This window comes from Corvus cornix, chromosome 4 (genome assembly GCF_000738735.6).
Source record: "Corvus cornix cornix isolate S_Up_H32 chromosome 4, ASM73873v5, whole genome shotgun sequence".
NCBI lineage: Eukaryota > Metazoa > Chordata > Aves > Passeriformes > Corvidae > Corvus > Corvus cornix.
The window spans coordinates 48,784,385-48,799,804 of record NC_046334.1 but is presented as its reverse complement, the minus strand read 5'-3'; the positions used below and the strand labels follow the sequence as shown (position 1 = coordinate 48,799,804).

Here is a 15,420-nt window from a genome sequence, read left to right as displayed (position 1 = left end):
TCCTTCTATTCCCTTCTGCTCCTTTTTCCCCCCTTCCTGATACAGCTCTCACTTGGCATAATGTGATTGCTACTTCAGCTTCGTTTTTTCATTTAAAAAGTATTAAAGGCTTTGGCTCATATGACCTAATATCAGTGATTTAAGAGGTAAATATTGAGACTAAGTTTATTATCTAGATTTCCTCTACTTTGTCATGGATAAAAGATGTGATGAGTTGCCTCTGCAGGTACCTTCTTTCATGGAGTGTGAATTCTCAGGTGTCAGTCTCAGAGTAGATATTTGTCTTTCAGTTTGCCATGTAGTTTTCATCTAGTACTGGTATCTTAGTTCTATGTCAAGCAGACGCATCAGAAGCCAACAGCCAGCAGAAACATCATCTTCTTTGTTCCTTTCAACTTAGTGATATTTTGAACATGATAAAATCTGCGGATTTTATTTGCAGTCATATTATTTATGACAACATCAGGGTAATGGCTTGGTCCAGTTCCTTGTGAAATGAAACAAAGTCACATAAGAGGCAATTTACAAGTGTTTGCTGTTCTTTTTAACAGAGTGCTTCTCTGTTCAGGGGAGATCTCTATTTCCTGTGTGCTTTGACTTTATGGCTTCTGGACCCCCTGGTCTCAAATTATTCAGTGGCAGAACATTAGAACCAAACTAAGCAGAAACAAAATCTAACAATAGCCAAATGATTCAGAAAGAGTAATAATTATGGACAAGAAATATCTCATTACTGCAAAATCCCACCATGTTAGTTTTTAATAGATACTGCTCACTAAATGAAATAAGCCTTTGAATGAAAAGAAGGGTGTGTAGGGAAGCTAAAAATGATAAAGAGAAATTTAACAGTTGGCAGGGTGCAGCATCAAACAGCACAAATTGAGTTAGTTTAAGCATTTAATACAGTTTTAGTCTACAGGAGGGACAGACATGCTTAGTCAAGTTTTATCCTTTCTGCTGTTGAGAGCATACACCCAGGCAGATGGTACAAATATGTGCATCTCAGGTTTTTGAACTCTCAAATGTCTTATGTCACAAATACAACCTGCTTAGAGTCTGTAATCTGTTTACTACTGGATATGTGCACTTAGCCCCCAAGTCACATATTTGCTCACAGAAGGTCCACAGCTGGAACATCAGGATGGAATCTTATGCATGTAAATGGTTCTGTCAAGGGGCACGCTCCACTTCACTTAATTTTTTTTTTTGCAGAGAAAATTGTGCATAGAGTCTCTTATTTGTCATAACCAGACATAAAAATATTTCCCAGCGAATAATGGAATTGCCACGAAACTAAACAACAAGCTGATTTCCTACTAACAGAGAACAAGATGCGAACAGTATTTGGAATGTTTTTAAAATGGGGAACTGATTAATTCTGCATTTATTCAACACTACATTAACTTTTTAAGTCACTCAGGTAGCATCAAATTCTTTGCACTCCAGACAATACAAGTTTCCTCATTGCCTGCAACAGCAGTAAAATGATTTCTGTTAAAGGATATATAGTGCAATTGTAGAAGAAAAAAATATTATAAAATTTTTGTGCAAAATATTTTCATTATAGAAGCTCAGATTTTTTAATGTGTGGCAATTAATAGAAAAACAGTTGGGTTGTATTATTTAGATAAAAATTAATTAACAAATTTAATTACTCCAGGTTTCCAAGCCACTCATATAATCATGGAAACAGTACGATACAGTTAACTTTGGCATAGGTAGCAGACTAAGTAATTTCTCCAGGTATCTTGCAGCCCTGTTTGGATAATTCCGTAAAAGACACTTTGAAATATTCATTCTGCTACAGAATGCTCTTTGTTCTGAGTCACATTTTAGTAATAATGAACTATATTTCTTGTCAAAACTCCTGTGGGCAAGTGGCTATGACACAATCAATGTGATTCAGCATCCTCCTCCTCAAATGAATTTCACAAAAAATCTTATAACTGCATTCAATATTAGTACAGACTTTGATACAAGATGTTTCTTTTCTTTGAAGGATAAGTAACAATGTATTTTAACTCTTGTAACTTATTATTTTTACCTATTTTTTCTGTATTAATTGTAGTAGTTAATAATATGGTGAGTCATCTTATTTAGGAAAGTGTGGCAAACACTCGTGCTATGAAATGCCACTAATAATTGTGTTTCCATTTTGTGGATCGGAAATAAGTAATTTTAGACTTCAGACTTAAAAATCGTGATTTCATTTGGGCTGAAGAGCAATATTTTCGTCACTCTTGTTTGAACTAAAGTCACAGTAACTCCCACATAATTGTTGAAAGATTTGAGCCTGCATTTCTGAAATCTTGACCAGAAAGTCTCTGATGCTTGAAGCTCTGCAGCTGAACGTGACTGCAGGCATTACCATTCTGGGTTGGCTGAGGATCTAGGGACTCATTTCATGCCTACACTATTGAGGGGTCACTGGCTTCAGGAAGCAATTCAATATTCATGAACCTAGAGAAAAAAATGAAGCTGTAGAGAGTGTCTAGGGAATGTTTGTCAGGAAAGTGAGAAGGGGATTGAGTTCTTGATGCTGCATTTTTCTTTAAATGGAGAAAACACAGAAATAGCACTGTAAGTAGGAATCATCATGCAAACTCAGAACCAGCTTGGGGGTTTAAGGTGCTACTACACGATATTGAGTAGACACAGGCAGAAACTTCAAGTGTGGGTTGGTTATTTTTACATCTAGAGCTGAGTGCTAAACACCATGGCAAATGCTACTTGTGATTTGCTAGGATATAGCAATGTGATTCCCCATGGATGAATCCACGCTACCCTACTTCTCACTGTTGATCCTTGACACCTCAATTAATTAGCTTTCTCCTACTCCTTGTTCAGATTGCTTTGCCCAGTCCCTGACAAAACAGAACATACACTGTGATTGCTGTGTGGTACTAGCCTAGCTATGGCTCAGTTTTATTTAATAACATTGTGTTACTCTGTGCAACAAATTCTGACTAATTGCTTCCCACCACTCTGCCAGTCTGTGAAAAGGTCAGCATTGAAAACCATCAAGTCAAAGCACCCTGCCGAATCTCCATAAGGTTGTACAAAAATAGCAGACTTTGGTGAATGAGGTCTGACTGGTAGGGAAGTTAAGTGTTTTGATGAAAGAACTGTGCTCATCATTGATTCAGGTGCTGAAGTTTTGATTTTCCCCCCAGGTGCAATGAACATAAACAGTTTTGACTTTGTAGATCTTGTGAAAAACTCTTCCTTTTTGCCTTTTTTAGCAAATCAAACTACTTTCATATAAACTTGCGTAAGTGCTGTTGATTAGTTTATTGCAGAATCACAGACTCAGAGAATATTATGAGTTAGAAGGGATCTATGAGGATCATCAAAGTCCAAGTCCTGGCCCTGCGCAGGACGCCCCAAGAGGTCCTTGCGCCTGAGAGCATTGTCCAAATGCTTCTTGAACTCTGTTGGGCTTGGTGCTCCTCTCCTCTCTCCTCTCCTCTCCTCTCCTCTCCTCTCCTCTCCTCTCCTCTCCTCTCCTCTCCTCTCCTCTCCTCTCCTCTCCTCTCCTCTCCTCTCCTCTCCTCTCCTCTCCTCTCCTCTCCTCTCCTCTCCTCTCCTCTCCTCTCCTCTCCTCTCCTCTCCTCTCCTCTCCTCTCCTCTCCTCTCCTCTCCTCTCCTCTCCTCTCCTCTCCTCTCCTCTCCTCTCCTCTCCTCTCCTCTCCTCTCCTCTCCTCTCCTCTCCTCTCCTCTCCTCTCCTCTCCTCTCCTCTCCTCTCCTCTCCTCTCCTCTCCTCTCCTCTCCTCTCCTTTTCCCTTAGCTTGAATTTTTATTTTAATCAATGAATATAATTTCTCCCTTTCTTGCTTTCTTCCTCAGTGCTAAAAAGAACACAATGTCTTTTTAATATTTAATTAATGAGATCACTTTACAGGTGTTAGTTTAAAGGTAACCATAGCACAAATGCATCCATTATTAACTGCAGAACTACAGTGGCTTCTTGGGAACCCTCTTCAGTTTAATATGAGAACCCCTGTCAACAGAAAACAGCGCTGATATTGTTGTTAAGTGTGACAGACTGGCAAATGCAATGGGCACCACGCTGGAACAATGCAAACTGCTCATATCAATGAAAGAGGCAACATTTAAAAGCGAGGTGAAGGCGGACAGCGAGAGGCTGGCCAGGAAGGTTCGGTTCCGCGTGGCATCCTCGCACAGCGGGCGGGTGCTGAAGGAGGTGTACGCTGATGGGGAGGCTGCCGACTCTCTGGACTCCGAGTATGCCAGTAGCTCAGAGACTGACCAAACCAGCCGGCTGAGTGAAGTGGACGGGCAGCAGAATGGACACGTAGGGTCGGAGTGTGATGAAAATGAGAATGAGCAGGATGACTTGCTCATTTTAGTCAGAGCCACTAAAGAGAAAGGATTTGGTACAAAGAGAGTCAACATCCTCAGCAAAAATGGCACAGTCAGGGGAGTCAAGCATAAAGTCAGCGCTGGTCAAACCCTTTTTGACAATTTGGCAAAAGTATTTCAGGTAGGTGATGCAGATCTGCTGTCTGTAAGCCCTCTCTCTGTCCCTTTTAACTCCATACATTATTCTTTGCTTTCTTCAAACTGCGCTCATTTCGGATTTCTCAATATTCTGTCTCGTTCCCATTGCTATCCACCTGCTGTTGTTGCACAAGAGAGGCACACTGGTCCTTCTAGTACAAAACAGCTCTGCACTCCATATTGACTGTGAACTTTGTTCTTCAAAATTGACCCAATATTTGCTGAGTAGAAATATGTGTGTTGTGCTTCCCATGCATGGATTAGGAAAGAAATGTGACAGAGGATTTAACTGGGGCTTTTCTGGAGATCCATACAGGTCTCCTGTACAGGGATGTGTCATGTTTCCACTCCTGCTGTATTAAGTCTAATGAGTTTACGATGTTATCTACTGTCCCTACATGTAAATATGTATACTTGCAAATTCCATTCTGTTTAATCTGCAAAGTAGATCAAATTAGATGCAGGGTGGCAGCAATGATGGTTTTCCCATATGAAAATTTCAGGGGAATGAAATCTTAGTCGGAGGTCTCTTTTATCTATTTTCTATCTATTTTGTAGAAGGAGCAGAATATCTGTATTTGAAACAGTATATGCCACACTAATGCCTTAGGCAGAGAAACACAGGCCTTCAGAAAAATTAAGATAAAAGTTCTAAAATATTTATCTCATATGTATAATTTATCTATATATGCTATTCAAGCCTTTAAACCATTAATCTTCACACAGATAGCAACAAGTGTGCAACCAGACTCTTTCTCAAGGTTCTTAGAATCCAGAATTACGCTTTTCAATTAAATTATCCTGTGATGGCTTCAGGGCATTATTTTAAAACTTTTATGCAGTTTTAAATCATGGGGAATTTGATATTAATAACGAGTGTTTTTGCATTTTGAAATTACTTTGAAATGAGGTAATTTCATATTACATTAATAAATGGCAATAGATTAACATTCCCTTGCTTCTGGATATGAATTTATCCTCTATGTGGTACCTAAATTAACAGTCTTTTTGTCAATATGAATGTTCCTGTGGAAGTTGAAGTTTCAGAGAAGAATCGCCTGTTAATTTTTGTTCTTTACGTCACATCACAGAGCACTCAAGTAGTTTGCTTTCTTCCAAGCTGCTCAAAGAAGAGTTTGTCCTTAATTCCTTACTCTGGTAAAATTTGTAACAAACTCACTTTTTCTAAGTAGATTTGAATTTGTAAGTATTAACAGAGGCATGTTTGGGTTCTTATCTAGCTTCAATGCCACTGTTCTGTGCTATTTCATTATGCAGAGTACACCATTTCACCCCACTAACCTCATTCCCTTCTAAAAGCTGTCTTCTACTACATCAGTAACACCAAGCTAAGAAATTTGAATCAGCTAGATAAACAGATCTGCTTGAAGACACATGCACCTTAATTAGTGTCCTTGCCATATTGCTTTTTCTGTCCCCAGTTTTAGATTGGAAGTTCTTCAGGAAAGCCCATGGACTGAAATCAATGTACTTTGATTGCAAAGCTTCTTGTATTTCTAGCAGAGTTAATGCTAGGACCAGGGCTGTTTCCATGAGGTGTTTTGCCAGGAGAAAGTATTTTCTTGAAAGGAGGCATATCCATCTTATAACTTCAGAAAATTACATGTATCCAAGTCTACCACAGAAGTCCTTAATTAAAACCTGTAAAAGAATGAGTGGTTTAAAAGGTGGTAAGGATTTTTTTAATTGACAATATTTTACTGCAGAAGAAAGGGGAAAAATTAAATTATCAGATGAAAACAAACCAAAGTTTTTCATACAGCATTACTATGAAGAACTCTCTGCTACAGGCATTGTAAAGTCCAAAAGAAAAGGCAGATTTTCAAAGTGGATGAGGAAAATATATGTGGAACTGAGAAGCTTCTTCCACGGCAGGTCTAGATGAGTGATTTCTGAAAATAACTGTATATTCTTACATTAAGCACCTACTGGATCAAAGACATATATTTAATAATACAGAGAATATAATGGTTTGAGGTTTCTAGTCAACTTCCCATTTCCCCAGAGATAAAGTTCTAAGTCTAGTGAAAAAGAATGACGGTTTGCATGTCTTTTATGCCATACTGTGAGCCAATTGTGTATGCCACATGGTGAGCACAGAGGAGAGCAAAACACAAAGGTTGGCTTTGAGATGGATTTGAAACTGCTCTATCCTAATGAGAAATATGATTGAAATCCATCCAATTACAAATGAAAGAATGGCCTTTAGAAAGAGATTAGAGAATGATTTCTAGTTTTCTGTAAGCATGTTCCAGACAATTAATTGAGCTGTAATACCAGTTAGAGAACAGCAAGCGTTCTTCTTTCAAAGATTTAGTAATATAGAAAGATGTCTTTATTAGCAGGTAAAACACAAAATCTCCTTATCTGGGCAAGTTTCTAAGTTACCCCCTTGATTATGTGAGGTCATCTCCAGTTACATGTTTCTCTTAGATAAGCAGCAGCAGTTGTATAACAATAGCTAAGAGGAGAATGCCCCTCCCTGAGGAGAGTCCATCTCTGCCCTTTTGATGTTTCAGCAGCAGGAACTCGTATGAGATGAATTCATTGTGCATTTCTCAGAGTTAGTGTCAAAGTCAGTATTTTTAATCTCAGAGTATGCATATGAGCTCTTGACAATCCCGTATTCTAGGCACTGATAAATTCTTGTATGCAAACACTTCTTATTTAGTATTTACTATATCACTTCCTCACTAAAATGTGTATGTAAGAAGCCAAATACCGAGTGTGTGTGAGTGTCTTGTGACCCTAAAACTAGGGGGTGTTTTTTTACTGTAATATCAGCATTCTGCTTCTTCAGACTATATCGGCAAACTCTTCTAATATACTATTTCCCCAAATCCCTAGAGGCTGCCTGTGATAGAGGAGAGATCCTTTAAAGCAAATCACTTTGCTCAGATATTCTAGGGATAAGCATGGATTCATTAACTGGGCTTCGTTATGTTGTGCAGTCAAGACCTTTGATTTTGTCTGTTCAAGTACCTGTGCTAAAAGCACTCATGTATTTTAATATTCTATGGAAATATTTGGATTTTTGAATTTTTTTTACACATTTTCTTACTACAGCCTTTCTACAGAATTGGTTCAGACGCTTTCTTCCCACAAACTTATCTGAAAAAAATCACACCTTCTGGAGCTTTTTTCAATTTTAAGAGAGTGATGTAATGCAGGAAGTATTTCTAGAAGAAAAGGTGTTTCTGGTTGTTGTTTCTATATGATACAAGCCTGGTTTGACAACGTATATCTAGTAGATGTGTGTCCCCTGCTACATCTTCCCACAGTCACGCACTGAGTGCTTCTCTCACCCTCTCAATCCATGACGTCTCATTTCCACTGTTCCCTGAGAAGCTGAGTCCTTCACATTACTCTGTCTGAGGACTGTCTGTGTCCCCAGAGGAGAGCTGCTCCAATGCTGTGACAGTGAAAGGTCTCCCACAGGTCATCCCTGCACAGCTGGTGAAGCTGCTGCCAGGTGAGTGTGAGCAGCTGTGGCAGCTGGGGCTAACACAGCCATGGGGATGGAATGTGGGACAGAGCAGGAATGTGGGACAGAGCAGGACACATCCAGGGGTTGTCTCAGCTTCATGGAAGAACATTCTGGGGGAAGAAAGGTGGGGAAGAGGCCAGCTCTATTGATGCTACAGGAGAGCATGGTTTCCATGGCAACCCCTCCAGCCTTTTCCTCCTTGGGGTGGATGCCACAGGGAGACTGTTGACATAGCAACCACATCCTGTCGGGGTGAGACAGTGGTGGGTGGGGTGATGATGGGTGTTGACATAACAACCGCTCTGGGTGGGGAAAGTGGGAGGGAGGTCACCGGTGGTCATTGGTGGAGGGCAGGGACAGCCACATGTATCACCCAGCCTCCACTAGCACCTAACCTGGGCCTGGGGGTAGCCTCCCACAGTGCTGGAAATACAGGCGTCAGACAGCTGGGAACATTTTATTTGTGAGAAACACACACTACTGAAAATCCTGAAAAGCAGGAGGGGGCTGGAGCTCCCAGTCTCCCCGTTCATGTATCTCCTTGGTATAAATTTTCTCTGGCTGAGACACTAAAACTGACAGCGTCAGCAGCTCTGAAGCTGGGGACATGACTTGCCAATTATGTCAGAAGCATAAGCCCCTTCTTATCTGAAGTAATTGTGGTTGTATTTCAGAACACTATCAGAAATTTTGTTTTCTAATATCACAATACTGTTTAAATGCAAATGGGTATGAATATTTCCTGCATCTTTATGTAAAAAGTAGTAGAGAAATAGTTCTTTTTTCCTTGAAATAAATACAATTCTCTTCACAACCAATTTTTGTGACTAAGACATTCCTATGATGGCTTCCGAGTCACATAGAGCAAAAATCCTTGGTTTGTCTAATATATTACTAGGGAGTGCAATGATTATTGTACGCCAAACCGGGTTTCCATCCCAATGTGCAATGTAATGGAGCTCAGCCAAAGGTTTTACACAGGTCTCTCCTCATTTTCCACTGTTTCAGCATGGGTATTTTTCTTCCATTTCCATACTTACACATTCCACTGGCCTTCCAGCCTCCTCTGAAAGGTCACGTTCTGCTAAATTAGCCACAGACCTCATTCTCAGGCAGGGCTTGCTGACATCTATTGCAAAAGGGCAGGCCTGGTTAACAGACCTGATGAATGTCTTTGTGAGCATTGTGTCAGAGAGGATATGGGTGAAGAGTCAGACATAATATACTCAGTCTTTAGAATATTTCCAAGCAGTTTCTCAGGTAGAGCTCACCTTTAAGATTGTGAAGTGCAAGTCATTATTCAGCCTGATGTAGAATGAGCTCATTAATGTTTAGAAAGGTGGGAAAGAATAAAGAATCATGTGGAAGTTTGTTAAGAGGAGGGATTTTGGGGTGGTTAAGGGCACTTTGATATTTCTTTACTTGTAGGTGACCTGGAAAAGTCAATACACAGCAGGACATGTAGAGCTTACAAACTGATAGGGCTAGCTAGTACCACAGACAAAATAAAGTGAAATACAGCAGGAAAACCAACCATCTTCCAAAGAAGACAGAGGCTAAAAAGTGATGTTAAGGAAAGTTTCTTGTGTCATAGTACAAGCAAAGGTTTTTAGGGTGGATGGCATGCTGTATACCACTCCAGCCTCTGGAGGATATATCGCTACAATCCCCAAAAGTCTGGGGAGACGAGAGAGAGATCTGCACCTTCACTGGAGAAGTCACGATACTCTCTTCCTCTCTGATCAGCTGATGATCAACGCTGGCACTCCAGAAATCATTGGACTATTTGAATTCAACATCCTCTTCTAGGACTGGACAAAGATTGTAAAAACTCTCCTGAACTTTGTCTTCATATTCTCCTCCATACACACTACTCTGTGACTCCCAAATGGACATAGCCCACCAGAGAAAACAATGGACTGGATTGCTTGCATAGATCATTTGTTGTAGTAATGTCCCTTGTATTGATAGAGATAAATCCCAGTGAGCTGCAGGTATCTGAGGTAGAAACATCCAGTGTATTTTCCTAATATTAGCAAGTCTGGAAGACTAATTACTGAACAGTGTTACACTGAAATCCACTGGAGAACAGGAAAAAATGTAATGACATGGAGGATGAAGTGATTATGAAAAGCAGGATTTCGCTTGTTACAGAAAATTCAGAGTTAGAAGGACAACTGGATCACTACTGGGATGGGCATAGCATCCCTTCACCACTTGCTTTGTACCTTCAGAAGGGCTTTGATCTGTGACCACACTGCATGGGACAGTGATTCATCTGATGCCATTGATCATGTCACAGTTAAAACAAGTGGTTTCTGGAGCTGATATCTGAGCAGACACACTGAATTAGAAAGGAAGATGTTCAGGTCTGTGAGCTTTTAACTGGAACCTGGATTTGGCCAGTACTTAGGGTATTGGTTTTTTATTGTTCACATGTTCTTGTAGAAATCAGCTATAAAGCACTGAGGTCAGACAGGTCTATTACTAGACTATTCAGGACATTTTAGGATTTGCTTCTGTTGGACTTGAAATGTATTTGACATAGACTTGAAATGATCAGTAAATAGACTTTTAAATATCTAAACCTCTGGAAGTGATATACAAGTTTTGAGTTAAAAATGAGACTTACCCGTCTCATTTTCAAAAACTGTAGATATGGGATGTCTTGACTTCTCAATACACTCAACACTGGGAAGCTTACCAACAAAACTGTGATTAAATGTATTACTCTTTTGAGACTGAATCAATAACTGAAGAAAAAAATTTATAGGCTTTTATGCTGGCAGTCTGACCAGCATGTACTGGACATCTGTCCAACCTTCCAGCGCACTGCATGGCCTCAAAATTAGTCTTGCTGTGATGAGCAAGATCTTGATCCTTGTGAAGTGTCCATAAATGAGGTCAGTGTTCTTGAGACGCCTCGTCCCTTGCATGGGAAAGGGCATAGCAAGGAAGCTGTGGTATTACTGCAGTGACTATGTGTACACAGAATATGTAGTACTAGAGGGAATCAAGACTTTAGGCATGGATTCAAAAAACTCACAGGCCTCTGTGAGGAAGGACTTAGACATCAAGCTCCAAAACCAAGATTCTCCAAATCTCTCTTTGGTGTACCCTTGCATCAAAGGCGGCAAGAGCCTTTCCTTAATGAAAATTTGACTAATTCTCTGCCTTGGCCACATGCCTCAACATCTCAGGATTGACAGGACCTGACAGTTACTTACTACTTGTGTCCTATGGGATCTGTAAAATAAGGGTTCCATTGCCTGTCCCACCTGCATGGCTTCATGCAGTAGGTGTTCCATGAGCATGCCTGGTGCCTCAGCTCCTACACAAACTACACATAAACAGATGCTGCTTTGTTATGAATTGTGCCTGCAGGAGGCAGCGGTGGGAAATATACTTAGAAATAGTCACAAGATAGTGAGAATAAGTTGTTGGAGCAGGAGTAGAATACAGGCTTGCTGATTCTCAACTTGCCATAGCAAATACTAATGTGCTCTTCAGCATCATCCTTCCCTTCCCTTCCCTTCCCTTCCCTTCCCTTCCCTTCCCTTCCCTTCCCTTCCCTTCCCTTCCCTTCCCTTCCCTTCCCTTCCCCTTCCCCTTCCCTTCCCCTTCCCCTTCCCCTTCCCCTTCCCCTTCCCCTTCCCCTTCCCCTTCCCCTTCCCCTTCCCTTCCCTTCCCTTCCCCTTCCCCTTCCCTTCCATTTCTCTTAAGCACTATAGGGATCACATTGTTCCAGCATAGAAGCATCCTAGAAAAGCTTGTAGCCTGTGACTTGCTTGTTAGGGAAAAGAGGTAGGGAGGAGACTGAATCAGGTATTCAAGACATGAGAGATTGCAAATTATGATGTTCTGCCACCTTGTTTCATCTTCTCTCTTTTAATCTAAAAATAGATTTTCTTTCTTTTTGAAAGAATAAATGCAAATGCCAAATGGAAAAAGGCTTCCTGGTTGTACTAAGTGGGATTCCTAAGTCATATTGGCCTCAGGAAATTCTCTGATCTGAAAATAGTCATAAAATGAAACAGTATTAGTAGGAAATGCCATATATACTTTCCAGACTCTTACTTTTAATTATCTGTCTGGTAGATGGCCTGGGATACCAGATGAGCAGTAGGTCTGAGCCTATGTACTGCTCTGGGACTCTTACAAAATGTCCCTTTGGGGGGCTGCTCAATAAGGTGCTCAGCCTTTGAATTACCATGGAAAATGCTTCATCTTGCTTCAAACTAACTTGAAAAAGAGTCATGTTACGCAAGCAGCCTATCAAAAAAATCTTAGGATGCTAGTACACAATTTTTTTCTACTTATTCTAAGAGTAAGATTTTTTTTCCCCCTGAATTGGCCTCTTACAACAGAGATGAAAAAGATGAACTGATTAGCCTTAATCATTAATTAGTAGCAATAGCTCTTGTCTTTTGCCATCTGTGAAGCTCAATTTGGTAACTCAGCAGGAAAATAAGGAGAAAATATCTTTTGAAGTATTCTTAAAACTAGGACTATCAAGAAAATTTGCGGCTATTCACTTTTCTTTGACATGGTAAAACAGGCTGCCTGCTAGTTCATTGCCCCATAATCTTTGCATGCCTTTGACACAGCAAATACAAATATTGTAGAACACATAAAGATGAAATAAATTGCCTATTTGCTTAATTCCTATCATCATACTTGGTCATCGACCCTTAATTTTGTGTACAAATAAATTACTCTGCAGCCAAATATTTAAGGGTCCTCATTGCACTTGAGTGTCTTAGGTGAAGTATCTTTTACTTAAAACTTTACAAACATGGAAGCAAATATTTGGCTACATTGGGCTAATTTGTCACCAGAGTGCACAGCTGTGCAATTGCAAAAATATGGTAATAATGAAGATGAAAAAACAGCTCCTTTATTAAAACTTAAAAAAATTTTCTAACAAGTTAAGTGCATTAAAATCCCATTATTTAGTTGGCAGATCTCAAAACTGTTTCAGTTCTTAACTAGGATTTGCAAATACTAGGATTTGTGTAGGTTTACACAAGCTAGGAAATATCAATGTATATGTGCCACAGGTGTTGTGTTTCTAGACTGCTCTGTTCTGTCAACACCTTGCTGTGATATTTGTCTACTAGGGTTGGCAGTTTATTACATACTGCACCAAAACAAGGTACATGATTAACAGCTTGAAAGAAAGAAATGGTCAAAGACATCATATTTTTTTTTGGCTAGAACTTTAGCCTGTGACTGCAACATTTGGTGGTACCATAACTTTGTAGCTGAAATATAATAAAACATTCTTCAGAATGGAATTTGCTACCAGAGAGAAAAGAGTACAGCTTTCATGCATAAAAACCTTTCTAATGGCTGCAACATCCATTGCAAGGTAGTACAAAACATGAAAATCAAACCTCAGTGAATTTTCCCAAAGCTTGCAAGAGGAATAATAAATAGGACAGCATCCCCAGCATGTTGGTTTTGAAAAGAAGCTGGAAAGTTACAGCTCCCCATCCAAACAGGAAATCTTGTGGTTTTGCTTGATGCAGGAGTTATATTGTGGAGAAGCTGTCACAGCACGACTCTTTATAGCCTCCATCATAGAAAGCAACAGAAATGGTCACAGATGAGCAGCTGGATTCACTGAGGCAGAGACTCATTTCACGCATGGCAAGAAAGAAGACAGAAAAACCTCACTCATTGCTAGTATGAATTGTGGAAAGCATTTTAACAGCCTTAGTACCATTTTGCTTTGGAATTTTAACAAGAGACACCATCCTTCAATGTCAGACAAGTATGTCTTCTATACTGCAGTAAAACCACACACAGACTCATTCTTTCTCCATTTCTCAAAAAGAAATATAAAAAGCCTTACTGGCCAATATTTGCACACATTTATAACACCATGCAGTGTTATGAGCTGCACTGACAAATCAGCCAATGCTGCTACAAAGGCAAAGAATAGTTTCTTTGAAATTCACTCTCAGTACCCTTGTTTTGAATATTACTGATTGCTAATTATCTAACAAGCTTTAAAACTACTGGGAGTTGTCAGGAGTCATACACTGTTATTTAAGAGAAATCTGTTTCTCCTTGCAAATTCTGTAAGACAGAAAGAACTCAGTCTCTAAAGAACTTACAGCTTTTTAAAGAAAATGTGATATTTTCCTGCCCAGCTGCTCATGTCTTGCTATTGGTTTGCTATACCTAAATGCAAAGGACTCTCCCTCCTAGCCCTACAGGCAAATATGAAACATTTCATTGTTGTTCAAGTGGAGGATATCCTAAGAGGCAGACTGATAGACACAGTGAAAAAGGAGAGCTTTAAGCATTATTGCTTCTTTCCACCTGTCACAGGTCATAATCCGTACCTTGAGAACTTCCCTTTCCAGGTGTTTGCTGATGAGGTCTCTGGTGAGACCCCACCTGAAGTGCTGTGTCACCTCTGGATTTCAATGCGGGAGGGTTATTGTCCTGTTGGAGCAAGTCCAGAGAAAGGCCACCAAGTTGATCAGGCCCCTCTTATGAAGAAAGGCTGAGAGAATTTGGTTTGTTCAGCCAGGAAAAGACAAGTCTTTGGAGTGATCTAATTGTGGACTTCCAGTCCAAAGGGAACTTAGAGGAAAGATGGGGCAAGACTCTTTACAAGAGCATGTAGTGACAGACAAGGGGGAATGGGTTCAAATTCAAAGACAGTAGGTTTAGATTAGATCTTAGGAAAAAATTCCTTACTGTGAGGGTGGTGAGGCACTGGAACAGGTTGCCCAGGGAAGTTGTGAATACCTCAACCCTGGAAGTGTTCAAGGCCAGGTTGGATGAGTCTCTGAGTAACCTGGTCTAGTGAAAGGTGTCCTGCTGATGCCTTCTATGATTCTATGATGGTTTCAATCGGATTCACTCATGCAGTGGGTAAATCTGGTTGTTCTTTCAAATCCCACAATGATTCAAAAATATAAGCACCTACTCAGACCCTCCAAGTTCAAACTTAAACTTGTCATAAGGATTTAAAAGGCTCAGTTTCTAAATGACTTGTTCAGGAAATAGATTCTGTTCATCTAACTGTCTGCAAAATGTTGCCATGACAGCTATTGTTGTATTTGCTGGGTGGTCAAGCCTTTTGCAAACTGGTCTGCTTGGTGGGTGATGTTCTTGTGCATCCTCATGTGGAAGATTGTGGGGTGGAAGGACACTTTTACTGGCCAATATTTGCAGCTGAATGTAGGTAACTAATACTATGGGGAGCTTTTTTAGCTGTTTGTGAGTGGGAACAGACTTGAATAATGTAGTTCCTTCACCCAGGTGGTTTCATCATCAGCTGCTCCAGCAGTTCTCTTTTGAAGACACAACAGATAACAGCAAGAGGTTTCCAAAATGGAGAACTGTCTAGTGAACCTTCTGACCTGTTCTT

General features: G+C 40.1%; 1 protein-coding gene across 1 annotated transcript in view; it reads left to right on the top strand.

The window, feature by feature from the left end:
- Positions 1-4,058: 4,058 nt before the first annotated feature.
- GRXCR1 (glutaredoxin and cysteine rich domain containing 1) overlaps positions 4,059-15,420 on the top strand; it is a 37,345-nt gene continuing 25,983 nt past the window's right edge. Inside the window, exon 1 of the mRNA XM_019287000.1 lies at positions 4,059-4,505. Within this exon, the coding sequence (XP_019142545.1) occupies positions 4,059-4,505 (447 nt within the window). The remainder of the gene's footprint in view (positions 4,506-15,420) is intronic.